General features: G+C 38.0%; 1 protein-coding gene across 1 annotated transcript; it reads left to right on the top strand.

Moving 5' to 3' along the window:
* The first annotated feature begins 2050 nt into the window (after positions 1-2050).
* On the top strand, positions 2051-2986 carry LOC124958724 (olfactory receptor 8B12). The gene has a single exon (XM_047517093.1). The coding sequence runs from the start codon at positions 2054-2056 to the stop codon at positions 2984-2986; it is 933 nt and encodes a 310-aa protein (XP_047373049.1). The 5' UTR covers positions 2051-2053.
* Positions 2987-23770: the final 20784 nt, after the last annotated feature.

Genomic DNA, 23770 nt, shown 5'->3' with positions numbered 1-23770 from the left:
CAAGTTTTCTAAGGAATCTCCACACTGCTTTCCAGAGTGGCTGCACTAATTTGCAACCCCACCAGCAATGTATGAGTGTACTTTTTCCCCCCATCCTCACCAACACCTATTGTTGCTTGTATTCTTGATAATAGCCATTCTAATTAGGGTGAGATGAAATCTTAGGGTAGTTTTGATTTGCATTTCCCTTATTACTAGAGATGTTGAACATTTTTTCATATATCTGTTGATTGCTTGTAGATCTTCTTCTGTGAAGTGTTTGCTCAGTTCCTTAGCCCATTTATTGATTGGGGTATTCATACTCTTGGTGTAAAGATTTTTGAGGAGCTGGGTTTTAAGAAGTATTTTCTATTGAAATATAGCATATTCTTTTAACGGCTATCATCTCTTCTGTGTAAAATAGTTTTCCTACTCTCCTGTTTTCTCCTAAATGCTCTAAAGGCTTAGCTTTTATATTTAGTTTCGAATTCATCATGAATTAATAGCATATGGTGTGAGATAGGGGTTGATGATCATTTTATATCTATCTATCTATCTATCTATCTATCTATATATATATGTAGTTGAGTCTAGGGGTTCAGATCAGGGGCTTGAAGTCAGAGCTAAGCATAACTGTGGGCTCTGAAACATTGAGTGAGCAACTTACCTTTGAAATGTATATCATGACAGAAAATAAACAGGATATATATGTAGAGTGCTTTGGATCTTGGCAGTCAGGAGTCAGTATAAGGGAAAATGTAAGGTACACTATTGAGTATGTAAGAAATGGTAATGATTATCATTTTTTTCCATAAAATTTTCTCTTAATTTACTGTACAAATAGTTGAAAGAAAGAATTTTCTCTAAAAACCAAATCAAGCAATTCCAAGGGATAAACAGCTATTTCTTCTTCTTTAGGGAGGGTAGTCTCTGAGGAAATAGTCTTGAGGGAGTCTCTATTTTAATAATAAGGTTGCTGAGATCTGCAATCCAGAATCACACTCTATTCTCCTGTCATCTACTGGTCAGGAAGAGATACGATCTCCTTTCTGGAAACTGGAGGGGACTTCGGTAAATTAATAATTGTAAGTTGCATTGTTCAATGCAGAGAGGGTTATGAGATAAATTAGAGGATCTGATTCTTTGATCTGTGCTGAAGGAGTGAGCTCTGAGCTCCAGGCTGTCATCTTTTATTCACCAAGTCTTTATTCTTCCCAGGACAATTTGGACAAGAGACAGTAAAGTATAGCTTTATGGATCTAATTAGAGGAGTGGGAGAGTCTGTCTGACCCTGGTTAGCCACATAACACGGTAGTTACAAGGGCAAATTGTGAGAGTCACACTGCTGAAGTCCTCCTTCCGACTGAGGCTCAGTAGATTTTTCCTTTGGGCTAATCATTTAATCGTAGTTGTCTTATCTGTAAAATGAGGTTAACAATATGGTCACACAGCTCTTAGAGCAAAGCCCTTCACTATAACCCTTAAATAAGTATTAGCTTTAAAAAGTTATTATTAAACCTACAGTCACTTGAGCTAACAATTCTTGGAAAAGCCAAACTTCTGGCTGTATCGATTAAAACATAAATAAAATTAAAAATAAGTAAAACTGCTACATAAGGAAAAAAAAAAAAACAGCAAAACCAACAAAACTTCACCTCTTATATTTTCAGTGCTGATCCAGAGTTACAGTGGCTTCTGCTTCTCAGGACTCACTCCAGGGAACAGACCAGGCTATAGCAACTGCAGCAGAGACAGGAGAAGGAAGAACATAGAAAAGGCACCGACTTCAAGATTTAAAAGACACCCGACTGGTTTTTGGTGCCCCTCTCTTCAGCAGCATCAGTTCTCGGTCTCTAAGCAGAGTTTAGCCTTGTATGCTGCTCTGGAGGTTAAATTACTTGCTAGTTCATTACTGCTCACAGTGAATGGATAAAAACCTTCCCATCACAGTTCAAATCTCTCTTCCTATTATTTTCCAAGAATAAGGATAGATCTGGGAGGCTTGTGCTGATATTTCTTTCTCTCCCAGGGTTACTCTGCTATTTTCCGCACACGCCTCTTTCCTAAGGGAAGAATGGCAAGCAAGAACTCCTCCATGACAGAGTTCATCCTCGCAGGCTTAACAGACCAGCCAGGCCTCCGGATCCCCCTCTTCTTCCTCTTTCTAGGTTTCTACATGATCACTGTGATAGGAAACCTGGGCTTGATAATGCTGATTGGGCTGAACTCACACCTGCATACCCCCATGTACTTCTTCCTTTTCAATCTCTCCTTAATAGATTTCTGTTATTCCACTACCATCACCCCCAAAATGCTGATGAGTTTTATCTCAAAGAAGAACATCATCTTGCACTCCGGGTGCATGACTCAGCTCTTTTTCTTCTGCTTCTTTGTTGTCTCTGAGTCTTTCATTCTGTCAGCGATGGCGTATGACCGCTATGTTGCCATTTGTAACCCCCTGGTGTACATGGTTACCATGTCTCCACAGGTGTGTTTTCTTCTCTTATTGGGTGTCTATGGGATGGGATTTGCTGGGGCCATGGCCCATACAGGAAGCATAATGAGTCTGACCTTCTGCGCTGACAACCTTGTCAATCATTTCATGTGTGACATCCTTCCACTCCTTGAACTCTCCTGCAATGACACCTATGTGAATGAGCTGGTTGTCTTTATTGTTGTGGCTATTGACATTGGAATGCCCATTGTCACCATCTTCATTTCTTATGCCCTCATCCTCTCCAGTATCCTTCATATTCGGTCCACAGATGGCAGATCCAAAGCCTTCAGCACCTGCAGCTCCCACATGATTGTGGTTTCTCTTTTCTTTGGTTCTGGGGCTTTCATGTATCTCAAACCACCTTCCATTTTGCCCCTTGATCAAGGGAAAGTGTCCTCCTTGTTTTATACCATTGTGGTGCCCATGTTAAACCCATTAATCTACAGCTTGAGGAATAAGGATGTAAAAATTGCTCTGAGGAGAACCTTGGACAAAAAACCATTTTCTTAAGAAAGGAAAAGTACTTAAACAAGAATACAAAATGTTTTGTTTATTAGAGTCCATATTTTCAATGAGGGATTCAAATTTTAGTGTTTCTTTTTTCCCTTCTCTTGTACAGAAAGAGAATTTTAAATCTTTACCTTTGGATGAGTGCTTAGTGCAGATCTAGTCTGTCTTGTGTTTGTTCCATTTCAACTATTCCAAGATTTCTTTATGCAAATTTCTGCCATTATAGATAACTTAATCTTTAATGAGCCTTATAAGTAATTTAATATAGTTTCCTCATTTAACAGATATTGGAGACTCAGAAATACATTATTACTCATGGACACAAAATTATCCAGTCTCACAAATGGAACAACTTCTTATTCTCTTGCTTTGTTCCTGCCCATGTAGATTTCCCTTTAAAAGTCTAACACATCACAATCTGATTCTATTCACAACATAACTTCTCAATAAGTAATTTTTTAATGTGTTTTTTTTGGGGGTAGAAGGTGAAAAATTTCATTTGTCTTGGCCAGACAATGAAAGAAATGTGTTAAGATTGTATTGTGTGATTGGCATTAAGATTGAGGTTGTAGCTGGGTGTGGTGACATACTCATATAATCCCAACAATTTGCAGGCTGAGGAGGATCATGAGTTCAAAGCCAGCCTCAGCAACTCAGCAAGGCCCTAAGCAACTAAGCAAGACCCTGTCTCAAAATCAAAAATAAAAGGACTGAGGATGTGTCTCAGTGGTTAAGTGCACTTGGGTTCAGTCCCTGCTGCAAAACAAAACCTCAGCAATTGCTTGATCTAATTATCTTTTCTATGATGGTTTCACTCAATAAAAAGAAATATTAATTTTAGGAAATATTAAATATTAGTGCCAGTTGCCCTTTTCCTTTGCTCAGTGAGGTAACTTGGATTTGCTATAATGTGCAAAGCTAGAAAGATGTCATGTTTTATTCCAGGTTGATTCTGATTGCGGTGGCCAAGGAGTTGACCACAAAAGCAGACGCCTTAGCACAGATGAGTGGAAACAGATTCTGGGACAGGTTTTTGAGACAGCCCTGAGATTGATCAGAGGAGCAGGGCAAGACTAAGAGAGTAACCACCTAGGAGTCTCTGGAGGCAACTTCTTTATCTGCTTATCTATTCTTCTGATTTTTTTCAGCTAGCCTTCTCCCATGCCTGTTTTCTGGGTTGGAACCTGGTAGCCCACAGTAGTGAAGAGTTTGACTGAGATGTCACTGCTTTTTGCCCCAGTTCAGCCAAATTTTCTGACTCAGGCTTCTGATGGGTCTCTGCTTCCCTTTCCTTTGGGTACCACAATGAAGGCTTCTTCCCAGGACAGCTAATATCTGTAGAAGGTTTTCTGCCTGTATTTCTGAAATAGCAGAAGTGATGTGGGTCTTGAAGGAGAGCCTCCGATTGTTCATTGATATCCTCCTGGAAGGGTTGAAAGGGGAAGCAACAGTCATCTCCATATTGTGGTTGCAGAAGCAGCCAGGGGAGATTGAAGAACCATCCCAGAGAAGAGTAATGAGCTAGCAGCATAGCCAAAGGAGGAACTCCAGTTCCCATGTGGTCCCATTTTCTTTGAGATTGTGGATTTGCTGAGTTAGAATCTAAAACAACAGATGTCTGCTTGTTTATGTTTGTGCGGCTTGGGTTTTGGCGAGAAACAAAGGGAAGCTAAGAAAGAAGGAGAAGGAAGGGATGATGACTAAGTGTAGACATTGTTGGGCTCTTCATGTAGGTGACACAGGCAGCCTCCTGGAGGTGCTCCCAGAGAGGATAAATGATTTTTTTATAGCAGGACTTGATTGACACCTTTAGAGTCCACCCATATGCAATTCAGAATAATATATTTACTTTCCAATGTAGCACAAAACTTATAATGTTGAATTGAAGTAGCTTCTCTCTAGAATTTTTTTTAATTGAAAATTTTAGAGATGCTGTTCAAAATTGCCCAGTATTTGGTGTTCTAATCATATGTAGTCTGTCTGTTGGGTAAACCAAGCCAGCCACAAATTAAGAACTCTACTCAATGAGGATTCACACTTGGAGTGGTCTTACTTCAAAATCTATGTGAAGAATGATATAAGGTGGCGAGAATCTCTGATGCACTACCAATTCATCAGAGGAGAATTCCTGGCCAAATATCAAGGGCATAAGCAATAGGGGGAGGTTGCAGCTATACACCTGACTTGGTAGTGGGGGGGATATAGCTATAAGTTTTGCCCTTTGGTTGGAATAAGGGAGGGATGGAAAGTCTAGGTTCAGCCTTTTGAAGTAGGATCCCTGTAGCCAGACAGGGTGTATGAGAGCATTTTCTTTGTGACAAAAAAGAAGCCAGAATGAAGACCATATGATTCATTTTATGAAGTTATTAAAGAGGCAAAACTACTTTAAGGTGAGAACAATCTGACTAGTGTTTTCTTGAAGGGGAAGATTGTTTGGATAGAAAAGAAGAAAGTTTCTGAAGTGGTAGAAATATTAGAGATATTATCTATTTGTCAATACTGTGCAGCTAAGAATTGTTAAGTTTTGATGGTCATAAATTTTATCTTGAAAAGAACTTTAATCATCATCATTGAGAGTAGAGAATTAGTGAGGAATAAGTTAGGTAAGATTGACAGAATGTTGGCAGTTGTTGAAACTGGGTGGGGTATTGTGTGAGTTTATTTTACTCTTCTGTTTTCATATTTCAAAATGTTCCATAATCTGAAGTTAAACAAAATTAATTCAGAATAGATCACTGAATGAAACATTAAAGCAAAACTAATATAATTCTAGAAGACATAGAAGAAAACTATATTAATAGCCCTGGGCTAGGCAAAGACTATTAGACAGCACGAAATACCACTTACCAAAATATAAATTCAACTTCATAAAATGTAGAACTCTATGCCTTGAAATGTACTACCAAGAAATTGAAAAACAGGCCACTGATTGGGTGAAAGTATTTTCAATGTATATTTGACAAAGGTCTTATATCCAGATGCAACAATGAGAAAATATAGCAGCTAAATAATCAATGTGTAGTCAACTAAGAAGATATATGAATGTTCAATAAGAATATGAAAATATCAATATCATTAATAATCATGGAAATGTAAATAAATTACCATACTATTACAGACACAAAAGAATGGCTAAATTAAAAATGTTTACAATACCAAGTGTTGATGAGCACTTAGAACTCTCATTTATTACTGTTGAAAATGTAAAATGGCATGACTACTTTGGAAAACCCTTGGAAAATTTTTATAAAATTAAAATCACATGTACTGTATGATGTAGAAAGTCCACTCTTAGGTATTTACCAAATTGAAATGAAATCCACAAACAGACTTGTGTATGGATACTCATATAAACTTTATTTATTTCAGTTCTAAATTGGAAACAATTCCAGATTCCCTCAACTGGTAAATGAGTATACAAATTGTGGTGTAGTCACATGATTGAATATCATTTAGCAATAAAAAGGAACTATCCCCATTTAAAACCAATACCAATAAATCAATTGTATTTCTATACACCAAGGATATATCAGCAGAAAGAGAAATCAGGAAAACTACCCCCTTTACAATAGCCTAAAAAAATTTTGGGAATCAACCTAACAAAAAAGGTGAAAGACCTCTATAATGAAAACTACAGAATACTAAAAGAAATTGAAGAAGCCCTCAGAAAATGGAAAGATCTCCCATGTTATTGGATAAGCAGAATCAATATTATCAAAATGGCCATATTACCAAAAGCACTATACAGATTTAATGCAATTCCTATAAAGATACCAATGATATTCTTCACAGAACTAGAAAAAACAATCATGAAATCCATTTAGAAAATAAGAAACCCAGAATAACCAAAGCAATCAGCATGAAAAATGATTCAGTAGGCATTACAATACCAGATCTTAAGATATATTATTACAGGACTATAGTAAAAACAATCATGGTATGGGCACCAAAATAGACATGAAGAGCAATGGAACAGAACAGAAGACACAGAGACACATCCACTTAAATACAGTTATCTCATCTTAGACAAAGGCACCAAAAACATACATTGGAGAAAAGATAGCCTCTTCAATAAATGATGCTGGGAAAACTGGAATTCCATAAGTAATAGAATGAAATTGAACCCCTATATCTCATCCTGCACAAAACTCAACTCAAGCAGATTAAAGACCGAGGTATTAGACCAGAGACCCTGTACTTATTAGAAGAAAAAGTAGGCCCAACTCTCTAACCTGTTGACTTTGGAACTGAATTCCTCAACAAGACTCCTAAAGCATAAGAAATAAAATCAAGAATCAATAAATGGCATGGTGTCAAACTGAAAAACTTCTTTATAGGAAAGGAAACAATCAAGAACAAGTACAGAGATCCTATAGATTGGGAGAAAATCTTCACCACTAATACCTCAGATAAGGCATTAATTTCCAGGATATACAAAAAACTTAAAAAAAACTTAACAGAAAAATACATAACCCAATCAATAAATGGGCAAAGGAACTAAATGAACACTTCACAGAAGAAGAAATATGAATGGTCAAAAAATATATGAAAAAATGTTCAACATCTCTAGTGATTAGAGATATGCAAATTAAAACTACACTGAGATTTCATCTCACTTCAGTCAGAATGGCCATTATAAAGAATACAAGTAACAATAAATGTTGGTGAGGATGTGGGGAGAAAGTTACTCTTATACATTGTTGGTGGGAATGCAAATTGATACAGCCACTCTGGAAAGCAGTATGGAGACTCCTTAGAAAACTTGGAATGGAACCACTATTTGACCTGGTTATACCACTCCTCAGTCTATACCCAAAGGACTTAAAAACAGCATACTGCAATGACAAAGCCATATCCATGTTTACAGCAGCTCAATTCACAATAGCCAAGCTCTGGAAACAACCTAGGTGTCCTTCAAAGGATGAATGGATAAAGAAACTGTGGGTACACATACATATTACTCGGTCACAAAGAAGAATGAAATTATGGTATTTGTCAGTAAATGGATGAAACTGGAAAATATCATGCTAAGGGAAATAAGCCAATCCCAAAAAACCAAAGGCCAAATGTTCTCTTTGATTTGTAGATGCTAACCCAGAACAGGGGAGGTTGGGGAGAGGAATAATAGAAATCCAGTGGACTAGACAAAGGAAGATTAAGGGAAGGGAGTGGGGAGAGGAATAGGAAAGACAGTAGAATTAATCGGTCATAGCTTTCCTAGCCTTGTGTTTGTATACACAACCATAGTAATTACATCACATATGACCATAAGAGTAGGAACCTAAATAGAATAAGTTATACTTTATGTAAGTACATTCTGCCAAAATATATTTTATCATGTGTAACTAAAATTAAAATAAAAATATTAAAAAATAAATTGCTGATGCTCAACATAACTTGTAATCAAATAAATATGAATTAAAATATTTTTAATAATTTTAGCATCAAATGGTATTTTTAGCATCAAAATGGCTCCACTAGGAAATTATTAGAAAAAACATGGGAAAAAGGCATTTTCATATTTTGCTGGTAGAGGTGTAGTTGAAAGATGCCTTTTGTAAGAAATTTTTAGTAATATTCTCAAAAAAAGGACATCATTAGACCTAGCAAATTTTTTTAGTTCAAGCAATTTAACTGCTAGGAATTTATTTTCAAAATAAGTGAAATAAGTCAGACAGAGAGGAACAATATAACATGATCTAATGCTTATGTGGAATCTGAAAATGTTGCTCTTATAGAAGGAGATAGTAGAATAGCAGTTACCAGAGGCTAGGAAGGATATGGAAAAAGGGAATGGAGAGAGGTTGGTTAACAGGCACCAAGTTACAGGAAGGAACAAATTCTGGTGTCCTATTGCATAGAAGGATGACTGTAGTTTAATAAAAACACATTGCAAATTTCAAAATAGCTAGAAGAGAGGATTTTGTATGTTCTCATCACAAAGAAATGGTAAATGTTGGAGGTGATAGATTTGCTAAATATCATAAATCGATCATTACACAATGTGTACACATATTGAAACATCACAGTATACTCTATAACAGTGCCAGAAATTTAATAAAATGAAAAACATAGTTGTTTCCAAAAATGCACATTTATCTCAGCAGTGTTTATCATGGTAAAAATCTGACATAATAAAATGTCAAAGAATTGACATACTAAATCCTTCAATATTGAAGGGATATCATGAAGCCACTAAGAATATTGGCATTTATTTATTGATATGAAAGATGGCAATGGTACAGCATTTAAAAAACAGTTCAAAGTAATATATACAATATGATCTGACATCAAACCTTATGCACCCAAATGTGAACAGTGGTTATTTATGGGTGGTGGAAATATGGATGACTTTTATTTTCTGCTTAATATGCATGTAGTACTTGTAAAAATAAATCGTTAAAGGGAAGGATGAAGTTTTGCAAATTGCTTATTCAGTGTTAGTTATTGGTAAATTGTCCTGTTGGTAAATTGGTTTTCAGTTAACTGATTTTCAGGAAACTAGACTCACTGCTTTAAGAGTTAGAATAAATGAGAACTTACTATCCATGTGGGTGATTCAGTTGCTGGGAAAATGGTGTCATTTATTAAAATAGGGAATACAGGAGGAGTGAGTCTCTGAGGAAAGATGATATTAATTTTTATGTGTTGAATTTTAGGTGTCTGTTGGGTGTTCAGATATAGATAGAAACAGATTTGGAAGTCATCAGTAAAGAATATTCAAGGCATGGAGTGCACAATATATTTCAGACAGCATAAATTGACTGCCGGGGGAAGAAGACTGGATATCAGTATTTAGCTCTTGAAGGAGACTGAGAAGTGGCCAGAAGTTTCAGAAAAGTGATGTGCCTTGAAAGGAAATGAGATTTAGTATTTCAAGATGGAGTTAGCTGTCAGCTGTGTCTAGTAAAATAGAACTGAGGAGTAGTTATTAGCTAACAACACCTGATTTGGTTAATTCAAAAATATTGTAGCATATATGAGTCTGTTTTATTTTGCTTTTTATAGAATAGGATTTCCAGGCGGAGATAATTCAGTGGCTTCTCCAATCTCACCAGAGCCACTCAGCCTGGGGTCCATCTAGGAAACCATACTGTCTCTTGAGTTAAGACAGTAATTAGAATAAAGTTCCTGAGATAAAGATTCATAAAATATTGGAACTCATCATGAAAAGAGTGTGTGGTTTTCCTTTCCAGAAGTCTTTAGAAAGTTAGTCTTCTCAGTCTGTGATTAGGATTATAGAGGACTTTCTATTCAACAGAAGAACTTTGCCGCATTGCTTTCTTTACATTCCTCAATTTCTTTGCATATATAAAACATTTAATCTAACTTTATTATTAGACAATTAAGATGTCTCTTAAAATAATATCCCTGTTCCTACTCATCAAATCACATCCCTCCCTTCTACTAATTACACTTGAAAGGATTTTTTAGGTTTTTCCTGATTAACACCATGGGTATTACACTTTATAGTGCAGTCTTTATGTCTTCTTTACCCTTTTCACTTCTTGTAAATGATATATTTTACAGTACTTTTGTATTAATTGGCACCACTCCATTTTACTAATTAACACTTTTCTTGAATTTAAGTCCTTTAAGAAAAAGGTCTTCAGTTTTGAAGAGTTTTCAGTTTTAAGTTGCTTGGTAACTTTCTAGCTAAAACCTTTCCAGCAATTTCTGCCACTTTGTTACTCCTTTGCCAGCACCTGCAATAAAGGGGAGGTCTCTTCTACCGCTCATCTACCTCTTCTGACCTTGACAGGCAGAAATCCTTTGGGATCATTGTCTTCAGTACCAATATTGTCTTCAGTATCACATTAAAAAAAAAAAAATAACTTCTTAGTTCCAATAAAGTTAATCATATTTATCTTATATTACTTGTTTTTTGGATGAGAATAAAATGTCTGCTTATGACAACCTCTGATGAATTATTTCAGACAGTTAAAATAATCACTGAACATTATGGGTTTTTGCTATAGATTTTTATTGCTTTATATTGACACACTTTACATTCAGCAAGTCTTTTCCCCCGGTTTTAGTCAGCTTTTTCACTGCTGCGACTGAAAGACTCGACCAGAATAACTGTAGAGGAGGAGAGATTTATTTACAGGCTCACAGTTTTAGAGATACAGACAGCAAGCTCCATTCCTCAGGGCTGGAGGTGAGGCGGGATATCATGGCGGAAGAGTGTGGCAGAGGGAAGCAGCTCACATGATGATCAGAAAGCAGAGATAGAAAGAGAGACTTCACCCTCCAGACACAAACTATACACCCCATAGCCACGCCCCCAATGAATCACTTCCTCCAGCCATACCCCATCTGCCTCCAGTTACCACTCAGTTAATCCCCTTTGGGGATTAATTTACCAAGTATGTTAAGGCTATAACACAATCATGTCTCCTCCAAACCTCCTTGCATTGTCTCACATGTGAGATTTTGGAGGACACCTCACATCCAAACCATAATACCCTCTACAGTTGGGAGGCAAGTACTCTATCTCTGGGCTATTCCCACAGCCCAGCAAGTTTTTAAGGACCATTTAGAAGGTATTTACCATCTGATAAATAATGAATGTGCTAGTATATCCCAAAGTTACAGAATTTATAATTTTCCTTGAAGAAGGTTTTCATATAGTTTTTTGGACTATAATCTTGAAATGATCAATAAATAATAAGCACAGCAAGAGTGATATGGAAAAATAAGTGAATAGGATGTCAAGAGAATGACTTAATTCAAGGTGATTTTTCAGTTCTTCTTTCCCTTAAGCCCTTAGTAACATTTACCCCTCACTCTATTTTATTGGTTCTTTTTAATTATATTTAGCAATCGGTTTCATTTTAACATAATTATAAAAGCATGGAATATAATTTGCTCTAATTCAGTCCCCAGTACTTCCTGTTACCCTCTTCTCTTTCCTCCCCCGTTTCTTTCCCTCTACTCTACTGATCTTTCAGGTAATTATTTATAGTTTTTTTAAAAATTAATATCTTGTGGATATACATGATGGTGAGATTCACTGTGGTATATTATTCATATGTGTACATAGGAAAGCTGGGTAAGATGATTCATTTCGCTGTTATTTCCTTATTCCATTCCTCCCCCTTCTCCATCATTCCCCTTAATTTACTCCATTGATCTTTCTTCTATTTTGATAGAATACCCCCATCCAACGTTCCTTCTCCCCTCTCTCTTTTTGTCTTCCTTATTTTGGACTAGTTTCTGCATATCAAAGACAATATTTGACCTTTGACTATTTGGGTCTGGCTTATTTAACTTAGCACATTTTTTCTACAGTTGCATCCATTTTCTAGCAGATGCTATAATTTCATTCTTTTTTATGGTTGAGTAATACTCCATTGTGTATATATGCCATATTTTTTCTGAAAGGTTAATTTTATTTTCTTTTTTATTATTTGTTCTAATTAGTTATACATGACAGCGGAATTCATTTTGACTCATTGTACACAAACAGAGCACAACTTTTCATTTCTCTGGCTATTCAACGCAGTCACACTATTCGTGCAATCATACATCTACATAAGGTAATAATGTCCATCTGATTCCACCATCTTTCCCACCCCCATGCCTCTTCCCCCACTCCACTCTCCTCTGCCCAACCCCAAGTTCCTTCATTCTTCCCTTGCCCCCACCTCCATTATGGATCAGCATCCACATATCACAGAAAACAATTGGCCTTTGGTTTCTTAGGATTGACTTATTTCGCTTAGCATGATATTCTCCAACTCCATCCATTTACCTGCAAATGCCATAATTTCATTTTTCTTTAAGACTGAGTAATATTCCATTGTGTATATATACCACAGTTTCTTTATCCATTTATCTATTAAAGGGCACCTAGGGTGGTTCCACACTTTAGTTATTGTGAATTGATGTGACTGTGTCACTGTAGTATGCTGATTTTAAGTCCTTTGGGTGTAAACCCAGGAGTAGGATAGCTGGGTCAAATGGTGGTTCCATTTCTGGTTTTCTAAGGAATCTCCATAATGCTTTCCAGAGTGGCTGCACCAATTTGAAGTCCCACCAGCAATGGATGAATGTATGTTTTACCCCACATCCTTGCCAACACTTATTGTTGCTTGTATTCTTGATAATTATCATTCTGACTGGAGTGTAGTTTTGATTTGCATTTCTCTAATTGCTAGAAATGTTGCATATTTTTTCATATGTTTGTTGGTCATTTGTATTTCTGTGAAGTGTCTGTTCAGTTCCTTAGCTGACTTAGTGATTGGGTTATTTGGTTTTTTGGTGTTAAGGTTTTAAAGTTCTTTATATATCCTGGAAAATAATGGTCTATCTGAGGTGCAGGTGGCAAAGATTTTCTCTCATTATGTAGGTTCTCTCTTCATATTATTGATTGTCCCCTTTACTGAGAAGAAGCTTTTAGTTTGAACCCATCCCATTTACTGATTACTGATTTTATTTCTTGAACTTTAGGCGTCCTGTTAAGGAATTCTGCTCCTAAGCCAGCATGATGAAGATTTGGGCCTACTTTTTCTTCTGTTAGTTGCAGGATCTCTTCTAGTGCCTAAGTCTTTGATACACTTTGAGTTGAGTTTCGTGCAGGGTGAGAGATAGGGGTTTAATTTTTTTTTCTGCATATGGATTTCCAGTTTTCCCAGCACCATTTGTTGAAGAGGCTACCTTTTCTGTAACATATATTTTTGGCACCTTTATCTAGGATGAGATAGGTGTATTTATGTGGCTTTGTCTCTATGTCTTCTATTTTGTACCATTGGTACACATGTATTTTGGTGCTGATACCATGTCATTTTTGTTACTATACCTCTTTAGTATAATCTAAGGTCTGGTATTGTGATGCCTCCTGTTTCACTTTTCTCACTAATGATTGCTTTGGCTATTCTGGGCCTCTTATTTTTCCAAATGAATTTCTGGGATGACTATAGGATAGCTTTTTGGAAATACCCAGAAAAAATAATGGATACACAGGGAAGGAGCTCAACAGAGAATTGAGAACTAATAATGCAAACTTGGAGACATTCATATAGAGGTATTGTTGACTCCATGGAACAAATGAGCTACAGTTTTAAGGAAGCAGAAAAAGTGTAGAAGGTTAGAAACTGAACCCTGGTAAATGGGGACTATAAGGGATAGAAGTAAATAATCAATATGGGAGACACTTCTATTAGACTTTAAGTTTCTTTCTGGCATGACCTATGATGATTTTTGTATCTCTGAACCTGTCATCTTACATTGCAAAATATACTCATTAAAATCAATGTAATGTTCATTTTAATGCAGACCCATATAACTTCTGATGGCTTGATTTAATTCTACTTATTTCCCAGGAGCTAATTGAAGCTGAGTCCTATCTGCTACCTTCTCTTCTTTCTGATCAAGTTTGCTTTTTCTTATCAAAGTTGGGAACCTAATGGTGTTTAGTGATTGGCTCAGGACCATACTTCCATAACTCAATTATCTACCAGAAGTCTGAGACCTAATGCACATGCATGAGATATATATGCAAAAATATGTGATTGTATATAAATCTTAAGATGCTCTGTAAAGTTACATCTAATATATAGTTTACATTAGAACTAAATAGACGAAGGAAGCTACTTTTCATAGTCTCAAGTTTTGGAAGCTGATGGTATTGTACAAAATAGAAAAAAATTGAAATACTCGTTTTTTCTTTCTTTTCTAGCTGCTCGTACTGAAGCAAGTCATTAGGTAACATAGCTTTAGAGAAACCCTGCCTAAAATGCATTTGGAAATGAAGTTGCCATGGAAACTGTCTCTGAAATAACAGACAAAATCCCCTCAGAGCTTTCAGAGAAACTCCAACGTCTTCTTTGCTCTTGGATCTCAAGAAGAGCCTGCCTTATGGATTTATTTTAATTTTGTTTTAATTAATTGTTTTTCTTTGTGAAGTGGGATTGGGAAAAGGGATTGGGTTTCATTAGAGTCACTATGGGATGTGGACAGTTCTGTGTATAAATTGGTCAGTAAGACTCCATTGTCCCTGAGACAGAGCCAAGGAAGGACAAGTTTTCACTGGGTTTCTGCACTTACTGAAAAAGGTGCACAGGTCTGTGTGCAGTGGTTCCAGTTGGACTTGCCTGGAAGAAGATGTACTTCTGCTTTTAAGATTTTATAGCTTCTCGAAGAATTTCTTTCCTTTACCCAGGATCAAAAACATCTATAACCCATGGGCACACTGAAGCTCAAATTTCCCCAGAGATTAATTTTGGCTTTATGAAATCAGTCATCCTTAAGTATACAAACACACCTGGGTAGGAGTGAAGAAGGCAAGTTGCCACACAAAACTTATTTATTAGTCTCTGTCTTAATGAATTCCCTTCCTGAAAATTTTTGACAGTAAATATCATTCAGAGGAGCCAGGATTGCATGCACTCTGGAGACAAAAATGAGTGCTGTCAGTTACACACATTACACACCTTGAGCTTCAGAAGCTCAACAAGATCACTTGGCCTATGAGGTTTTGAGTTGGAAAGATTATCATTTGATTTAAGATTCTGAAATTTATTAACTGTGTGCTCCTCACTTTAAAATATGATCTCATTTGTGAAGTTGCTGTGAATAATAAGTGAAGCAAAGTTGTTTGTACACTGCTGTGGAATCTTTTGTGTCCATATGAGGGTATCGGGTCAGACACAGTGGTACACAGCAGGTGCCCATAAAAAGCTAGCAAGAATCATTTTTCCCCCACAGTGCTTTTCTTAATCATACTTAAAAATATGTAACTTGAAGGAACGAACAGGTCATTGAAAGCCAGGTGAAGCATTATCAAAGATGTAAATGAACATTTCTTTCTTCCTTGATGATGATAGGTGGGCAAGGGTCTTGCAGGAGATCTGAAAGCCACTCTGTAAGTGAGCTCTCTAATGCAGAATAAAACCCATTTGTATTCTGTTACCCATTGTGGTAGATAAGGATGCTGCCCCTTCGCTGGAAACTAGACAAGAGCCTCAGAGCAAAGGTGCAAGTAGAGAACAAGTTCTTCAGTTCAACAAGACAACCAAGAAAATCTAGAGGTTTTTGTTTCTGAAAATAGAGAGGTAGAAACAGAGGCATCTGAGCTACAAGTTGTAACCTTGTGGGCCACTTGTGTCTCCATGAAGGAGATGGATGGGAGGCAGCAGAGAGCAGCAATGTAGCTCCAAACTGAAGAGGGTGGGTGCCTAATCTACCATGTCCTGTGACAGAATGGTTAGAAACTGAAAGTACAGGAGTCAGACAACTTGAGTGCACCCACTGCTGCATCTCAGTAGCACTGGGACTTTGTTCAAGTTGCTCAGGTGTCATTTTACATCAACTGTAAAATGAGGACAGTTGGAATGCCACACAGCATTTAGAAGACTGCATATTTCTTAGTTAGCCCTTAGTTAATGTCTCTTTTCTTTAATTCTCCCTCCACCCCTTAAACTACCATGAACTTCCATGTTGAGTTCTCTCTCTTTCTTTCTCACAGAACATCCTAGAGGAGAATGGCTGCCCGTACTCCTGTCTTGTGACAGATTCATCCCCCACCAAAGCTGATCAGTTTGTTTCAAAGAACATAATTTCCCTTGCAGAGTGTTTAAATAAGCTCTTTTTCTTCTGTTTTTCTTTTCTGAATCCTTCATCCTGTCAGCAATGGTATGTGACCATTGTGTCACTATCTGTAAACCATTGTTTTTCACAGTAACCTGTCTCTGCAGGTACCCCTTTTGTGGGGAGGGTTTTGGGGCTGTGACTAGATGAGAAATACAGTGTTTCTGGCCTTATGTACAGGCAATATCATTAGTATATGGGTAAAATCATTCTCCTCCTTGAACTGTCCTGCAATAACTCATATCAATTTGTTGGTAGTCCTTATTATTGTGACAATGGGCCTTGGGGTACCAATTGTTGCCATTTTTACAGTTTCATTTTTTTCCTGCATTCTTCACATGAGCTCCACTGAGGGTAAACCCAAAACCTTTATTACTTGGAATTCCCACATAATTAGTTTTTTCTTTACTTTGAGTCATGTTATGGCTTGGATCTTAACAGTCCCCTCCAAAACTTATGTGTTGAAGTTTTGTTCTCCAACGCAGCAGTGTTCAGTGGGACCTTTGGGATTTGATTGTATCATGAGGATTCTGACCTCATAAATGGATTGATTCACTTATGTATTCATAGCTTAATGGGTTTTTTTTTTTTGGGGGGGGAGAACTTTGTTATAAAAGTGAACTCTTTCTTTGCCTCCTAGTTTCAGTGAACTGAGCTGCTGTAATCTACCATATGTTCCCCACCATTATGTTCTGCTTCATCATAGACCTAAAGCAAGGAGCCAGCCAATCATGAACTGACAATTTTGAAATTGTAAATTAAAACAAACTTTTCCTCCTTTAAATTGATTTTATCAGGTATTTTGTCAAAATGATGTAAAGTCGATCAACAAGAGTCAGGAGCTTTTATGTACTTCAAATCACCGTTTTATACCTGGACCAGGGAAGAGTATCTTCCAGATTCTCTCTGCTGTGCCCATGTTTAGCCAATTAATTTGTAACCTGAGGTTGTCAAATGAAGAAAAACTTAAGCAGAACAACTTCTTTTTGAAATATTTTTAAAGAAATCCTGACAAAGGAGGAAGGAATTTTTAAATTAGTGTGTATTAATTATGATCATTAATTTTTCAGTGGCAAATCCAAGCTCTAGTGCTTTCTATTCTATATTCAGAGGGAATTTTAACTCTTTCTCTGAGTGGATTTATTTTCCTCTATCCTCCCCCTAACTCTTCGTCTTTCATTTTACAAAAATAGTTTCTGTAATTATAGAATATTCAGTGTTAAGTGGAAGCTTAGGAGTCATTTCATTCAGCCCCTTTATATGCTAGATCGCACCATGGACACAAAGAAATATTTGTGTGTTGCCCAAACATATGTAACTACCTGGTGTCAGAGCTGGCTCTGGAATCCCAGCTTGAATCGCTGTCCACTCTGGTTTCCTGTCATGCCTTGCCTTGTTTTCTTGCCTCCTCTCTTTCTTGGAAGACTTCATTTCACATGCTAGTTGACCTAACATATTTAAATTATAAATATATTCACAATAATTTCATGCTATTTTTCACAGGATAATTTTAATATATTACACTTTTCAAGAGTGTAGGAGGTGAAATATTTTGTTGAGTTAGACTTGGCATAATGACAAGATCAGTGTTTGACGATTTTATATTGTATACATGGGAAATATGTTAGGTTTCATATAGAAACAAGCATGGTTCCCACTGACTTGGTGGGTGGAGCTCCATGAACACAGCCTAGTGGATCAGAACTTCTGGAGAGACCTAAAGTTTAAAGAAATGTAAAGATGCCAAGTGGAGGTGTCATATATTATTTTAAGTTTAATAGAGACTGCATTTGGAGTTTCATTTCAAAGGTGTTAGAGGTCTGATGGGGGAAGTGTGTGGTTCAAGGTGATTGGGGACTGCACTATCTAATATAGTAATCACTAGTTGTGTATGACTACTGAGTGCTTGAAATGTGTTCATCAATATTAAGATATACTGTAAGTGTGCAATACAAGGGCAAACTACACACTAGATCTTTGAAGAATCAATATGAAAAAGCAATGTAAAATATCTAATTAATAATATATTCAATAAAATATATTATTGAAATTAATTTCCCTGTGTAGTATTTTAATGTATCTACTAGGACATTTAGAATGACATTTGTGGTTTCAGTTATATTTCTATTGAATGTTCTAGAGGAAGTAAGAGAGCAGTAGATAGTTTTGGGCACAAATCCCAGAAACACCAAGCAGTTGTTTATTAGGAGAAGCAAATGCTATAGAATTTTCAAGCATTGCAAATAACCATGATATGTTAATATGGAAAATTGGGGGAAGCATTGGTGATCTCTGGATGGGTTAGTAAGTCCACAGTACTATGTAAAGGGAACTATAGCTTCATATAAAGAATCAGAATAGCTTTTTGATCTAAAACCACTATTAGTGGTAAAATTTCTTCGAGAAGCAATAAGTGATATGCTACAGAAATATTTTGAAAGTTCTTTTCTATTGAGTAATTAAGGAAAGTTTGGATAGATGTTTAGTTTTACCTTCTGAATGATTTTGTTCAATGTTGGTGGAAAGAATAAGCATAGATCACTGTATTCTGAGGATCTAGAATTTTGGAGTGGGGTAGATGTGCTGGGTATTCAGTACGAGGTAGATAATGAAGTAAAACAGAAACTTTCTTCAAAAGATTTCATGGTATAACTTACAGGAAAGTGTCGGGGTTCCCGGGACCCCCAGCCTTGAGCACGGTCAAGATGGCGCCTGGCACTGAGCCAAAAGCGGCCAGCTATACAGTAAACAACCAGCGAATTCCAATGATTGGCTAGTTAACGATGTGATTAGAGCATGCCCCCCTCGCGTACCTATTCTATGCCTGCAGCTGTCCGCGCGTTTACCTCGTGTGCTCTCCCCTGATTGGTTGAAGTGTATATAAGCTTGGTGGGTGGGGGAGTAAGCGCGGAAGCTGGGAGTAAGAAGAAGCTGAGAGAAGAAGAAGCTGAGAGTAGGAGAAGAAGCGAGGAAGAAGAGTGCGAGCGAGGTCGTGAGCCGAGCGGGAGAAGCGGAGCGGCCGAAGTAGGCGTGAGCCGAGCGGGAGGAGCGGAGCGACCGGAGCAGGCGAGAGTTAAGCAGAGGGAAAGAGAGCGAGAGAAAGAAAAGAGAGAAGGGGATAGAAAAGAGGGAAAGAAAGGAAGACTGTGCACAATAAACTTCCAAAGCTTCAGTCGTTTGTCGTTTCTCTCTCTGCGGCCAGAGGGAACGCGATAACTGGTGCCGAAACCCGGGAAGATGAAAATTTTATAAAGAAAACAAGGTAAGATATCTAAAAAAATTTTTTTTAATAAGTTAAACCGGTTATAAAAAAGTTAAAGGGTATCAGGATATGCCATCAGCGGTCTTGGGGATACGCGGAATGCGATCCAGTTAAAGGATATCAGGATACGCCATCAGCGGTCCTGGGGATACGCGGAATGCGGTCCAGTTAAAGGGTATCAGGATACGCCATCAGCGGTCCTGGGGGCACGCGGGATGTGGCCCGATTAAAATAAAAATAAGGACACACCGAAGGTGGTCCGGTATCGGGATACGCCAGCAGCGGTCCTGACGCGTGGAACGCGGTCCAATTAAAAGTGAAAGTAAAAAACACGCTTGAAGCGGTCCAATTAGGGTATAGGTAGCACGTGAAAAGCTGCTATAAAAATTTTAATGCACACTTGATAGATAGTTTTCCTTTCAGTAATCTCGTTGCTCCTGGCAGCTAGGCCACTGTTTGTTATTGTAACTGCCATAACTGAAGCTATCCAAATTAGTAACAATGGGGTCTGAAACGTCTAAATTCAGAATGCAGCAACCCCTCAGGGAGCTATTAAAAAACCATGGGACGCCATTAAAGGAAAAAACAGCTAAAGTATTTCTCGATACTGTGGAAAGGGTTTCTCCTTGGTTTTTGGATGAGGGCCTTTTGAATACCCTACAGTGGGAACAGCTGGGGGAGGACCTTCGTATAGCGGATAGGCAAAACCCTTTGCCAGTAGGCACTATGGCTATTTGGTCTCTTATTAAATCCTGTCTGCAAGATAAAAACAAAAAACCTTCACTCACCGAGCCTTTAGCTGAGGGAAGACAGGTTTTGGAAGAAATAAAAGAGGAACACTCATATCTTTCTCAAAATTCAGAAAAAGGAACTAATTCAGATGAGGAACTATCAGGAGAGGAACTGGAAAAAAGAGTACAAAGATTAAGACTAGATGAAAAGCCCCCTCTAGTGCCCGTGTTGCCTAGTGCACCTCCCATAAATAGGGAACCCCCTCATGAAGCGTCCGGTTTCGGATTACGCTCAGAATGGAGTCATCTTGGATCTGTAGCGTATCCTGTTTTTGAGGATGCTCAAAATCAAAGATTCCACCAACCTTTAGACTTCAAAATAGTGAAACAGTTAAAAGAAGCAGTTAGCACATATGGTCCTCAGTCAGCTTTTACTATAGCCTTAGTAGATACCTTGACATCATTAAACTTAGTGCCCCAGGACTGGACTAATCTTGCTAGGGCCGCTCTGTCTGGGGGACAGTACCTTATGTGGAAAACATCATGGCAAGAAATATCTACGGATACCGCCCGCCGAAATGCGGCAGCGGGGAATCCCCAAGTCGATAGGGACATGCTTATGGGCGTAGGACCTTATGAAACCCTTCAGGCACAGCTTAATTATCATCCAGCAGTCTATGCGCAAATTGCCGTGGCTGCAACCAAGGCCTGGAAAACATTACAAGGAGCAGGAGATTTGCAGGGCCAGTTGTCAAAGGTAACTCAAGGGAGTAGTGAGCCCTACGCGGACTTCGTCGATAGGCTAATTCAGACAGCATCACGCATCTTCAGAGATGCAGAGCAAGTCATGCCCCTAGTAAAACAATTGGCTTACGAACAAGCCAACAAATGGTGTAGGGAGGCCATAAGACCATGGAGAAACAAAGACTTGTCCACCTCCTTAAAAGTGTGTAGAGATGTAAATGATACTTCGGCGCAGAGCAGTGCCTTTGTAGCAGCCATAGACAGACAAACCACCTTGTTGTCTGCCGCACTTGCACAAGCCCAGGGGAGGTTCCCTTCAAGAACTAATAAAGAGTCTTTAGGATCATGTTTTGTGTGCGGACAGAAGGGACATCTAAAAGCCACTTGTCCAAACAAAAGGCCACCCTTTGCCCAAGGTGGGAACATCTATACAAAGAATAACTTGGGAACCGGACCTGGGCTATGTCCAAGATGCAGAAGAGGAAGTCATTGGAATAGTGCCTGTCAGTCTATTAGAGATAGGGAGGATAATTTCCTAGGGTTGAATCCTAAACTTCAAAAAAACGGGAGACAGGGCCCTCCCCGGGGCCCGCAACAAATATACGGGGTAATTCAACAAGTTCCCCGATGGTGGTATCCTCCCACAGAGAAGGGGAGCGCAGAGCCACCTCAGGAAGTGCCGGATTGGACATCTGTGCCACCTCCAGACTCATACTAACCCCAGATATGGGGGTGCAGATGATTGATACTGATTGGCATGAAAAAATCTCACAGAACAGTGTAGGACTATTACTAGGTAGAGGTTCCTCAACACTAAAAGGACTTATAGTACACCCAGGGGTTATTGATCCTGATTTCACTGGACAAATAAAAGCCTTGGTCTCTTCACCAAAAGGAATTACGGTCATCTCTCCAGGGGATCACATTGCACAAATGCTTATATTACCCAGTCGACATTCTTTGTGGCCCAGTAAAAATACAAATAAAAGACAAGGAGGTTTTGGATCAACAGGAACCACTTTAATAAACCTTACTATGGATATGGGACAGAGGCCCCTCCTAAAATTAAAAGTGGGAAATATGGAATTTACAGGTTTATTAGAAATGGGAGCAGACAAAAGTATTATTAGTGCAATGGTCTGGCCAAAGCACTGGCCATTGATCACAGCAGCTCAGAGCTTGAGAGGCTTAGGAGTAGCAGAAAGCCCCAATCAAAGTGCTTCCTCATTATCGTGGAAAGATACAGAGGGACACACAGGAATATTTCAGCCATATGTCTGTAATGTTCCTATTAGCCTATGGGGACGAGACGTCCTGCAGCAAATGGATATGAAACTCACCACTGACCAGACTTACCAAGGGACTCCTGTAAGAAATATGTTACAAAATATGAACTATGATGATAAAAAAGGATTAGGAAGACATAGTCAAGGATCTACCCAACCACTGCCTTTACTTCCACCAAAAAATGATTCTCATGGATTGGGTTTTTCCTAGGGGCCACTGATAAACCATCAATCCCTATAATATGGAAAGATGATAAGCCTCGCTGGATTCCACAGTGGCCCCTAACAAAAGAGAAGCTAGAGGCAGCTCATAAGTTAGTACAAGAGCAGGTACAAGCAGGTCATTTACAACATTCTACTTCTCCTTGGAATACTCCAATATTCTTAACAAAGAAAAAATCAGGAAAATGGAGGTTATTACATGATTTAAGAGCCATAAACGAACAAATGTACCCTATGGGACCCATCCAATGTGGACTCCCTCTTGTCACTGCGCTACCAAAAAATTGGCCTACTATTATTCTGGATTTAAAAGATTGCTTTTTCTCTATACCCTTACACAAAAATGATTGTTGGAGATTTGCCTTTACTTTGCCCTCTCTTAATCACACTCAGCCTGATCAGAGATTCGAATGGACTGTGTTGCCTCAAGGTATGGCTAACAGTCCTACTATATGTCAAATATATGTAGATAAAGCATTAACAACTACTAGACAAAAGTTTAAGAGATTGTTGATTTATCATTATATGGATGACATACTTATTTGCCATCCAGAAAAAGAAGTTTTGTTAGAAGCATTACAATTTATAACTCAAGCATTAGAAAAGAGAGGACTAACGATAGCCCCTGAAAAATTACAATTAGAGGAGATCCAAGAATATCTGGGTACAAGGCTCACTGCTACTACAGTCAGACCATCAAGGTTGACCATCAGGACAGATCAATTGAATACCTTGAACGATTTTCAGAAACTCTTAGGTGACATTAACTGGATCAGATCCTATTTAAAATTATCCACAGGGGAATTAAAACCTTTATTCGATATATTAAAAGGTAATCCTGACTTGAATTCCCCTAGGAAACTTACTCCCGAAGCATGGATATCCTTACAGCTAGTAGAGAATAGACTTCAGCAGTGTTACGTTGATCGTTGTGATCCTACTCAAC

The sequence above is a fragment of the Sciurus carolinensis genome, chromosome 11, assembly GCF_902686445.1.
Source record: "Sciurus carolinensis chromosome 11, mSciCar1.2, whole genome shotgun sequence".
NCBI lineage: Eukaryota > Metazoa > Chordata > Mammalia > Rodentia > Sciuridae > Sciurus > Sciurus carolinensis.
The sequence above is the reverse complement of the archived record's forward strand: the minus strand, read 5'-3'. Positions and strand labels throughout refer to the sequence as shown.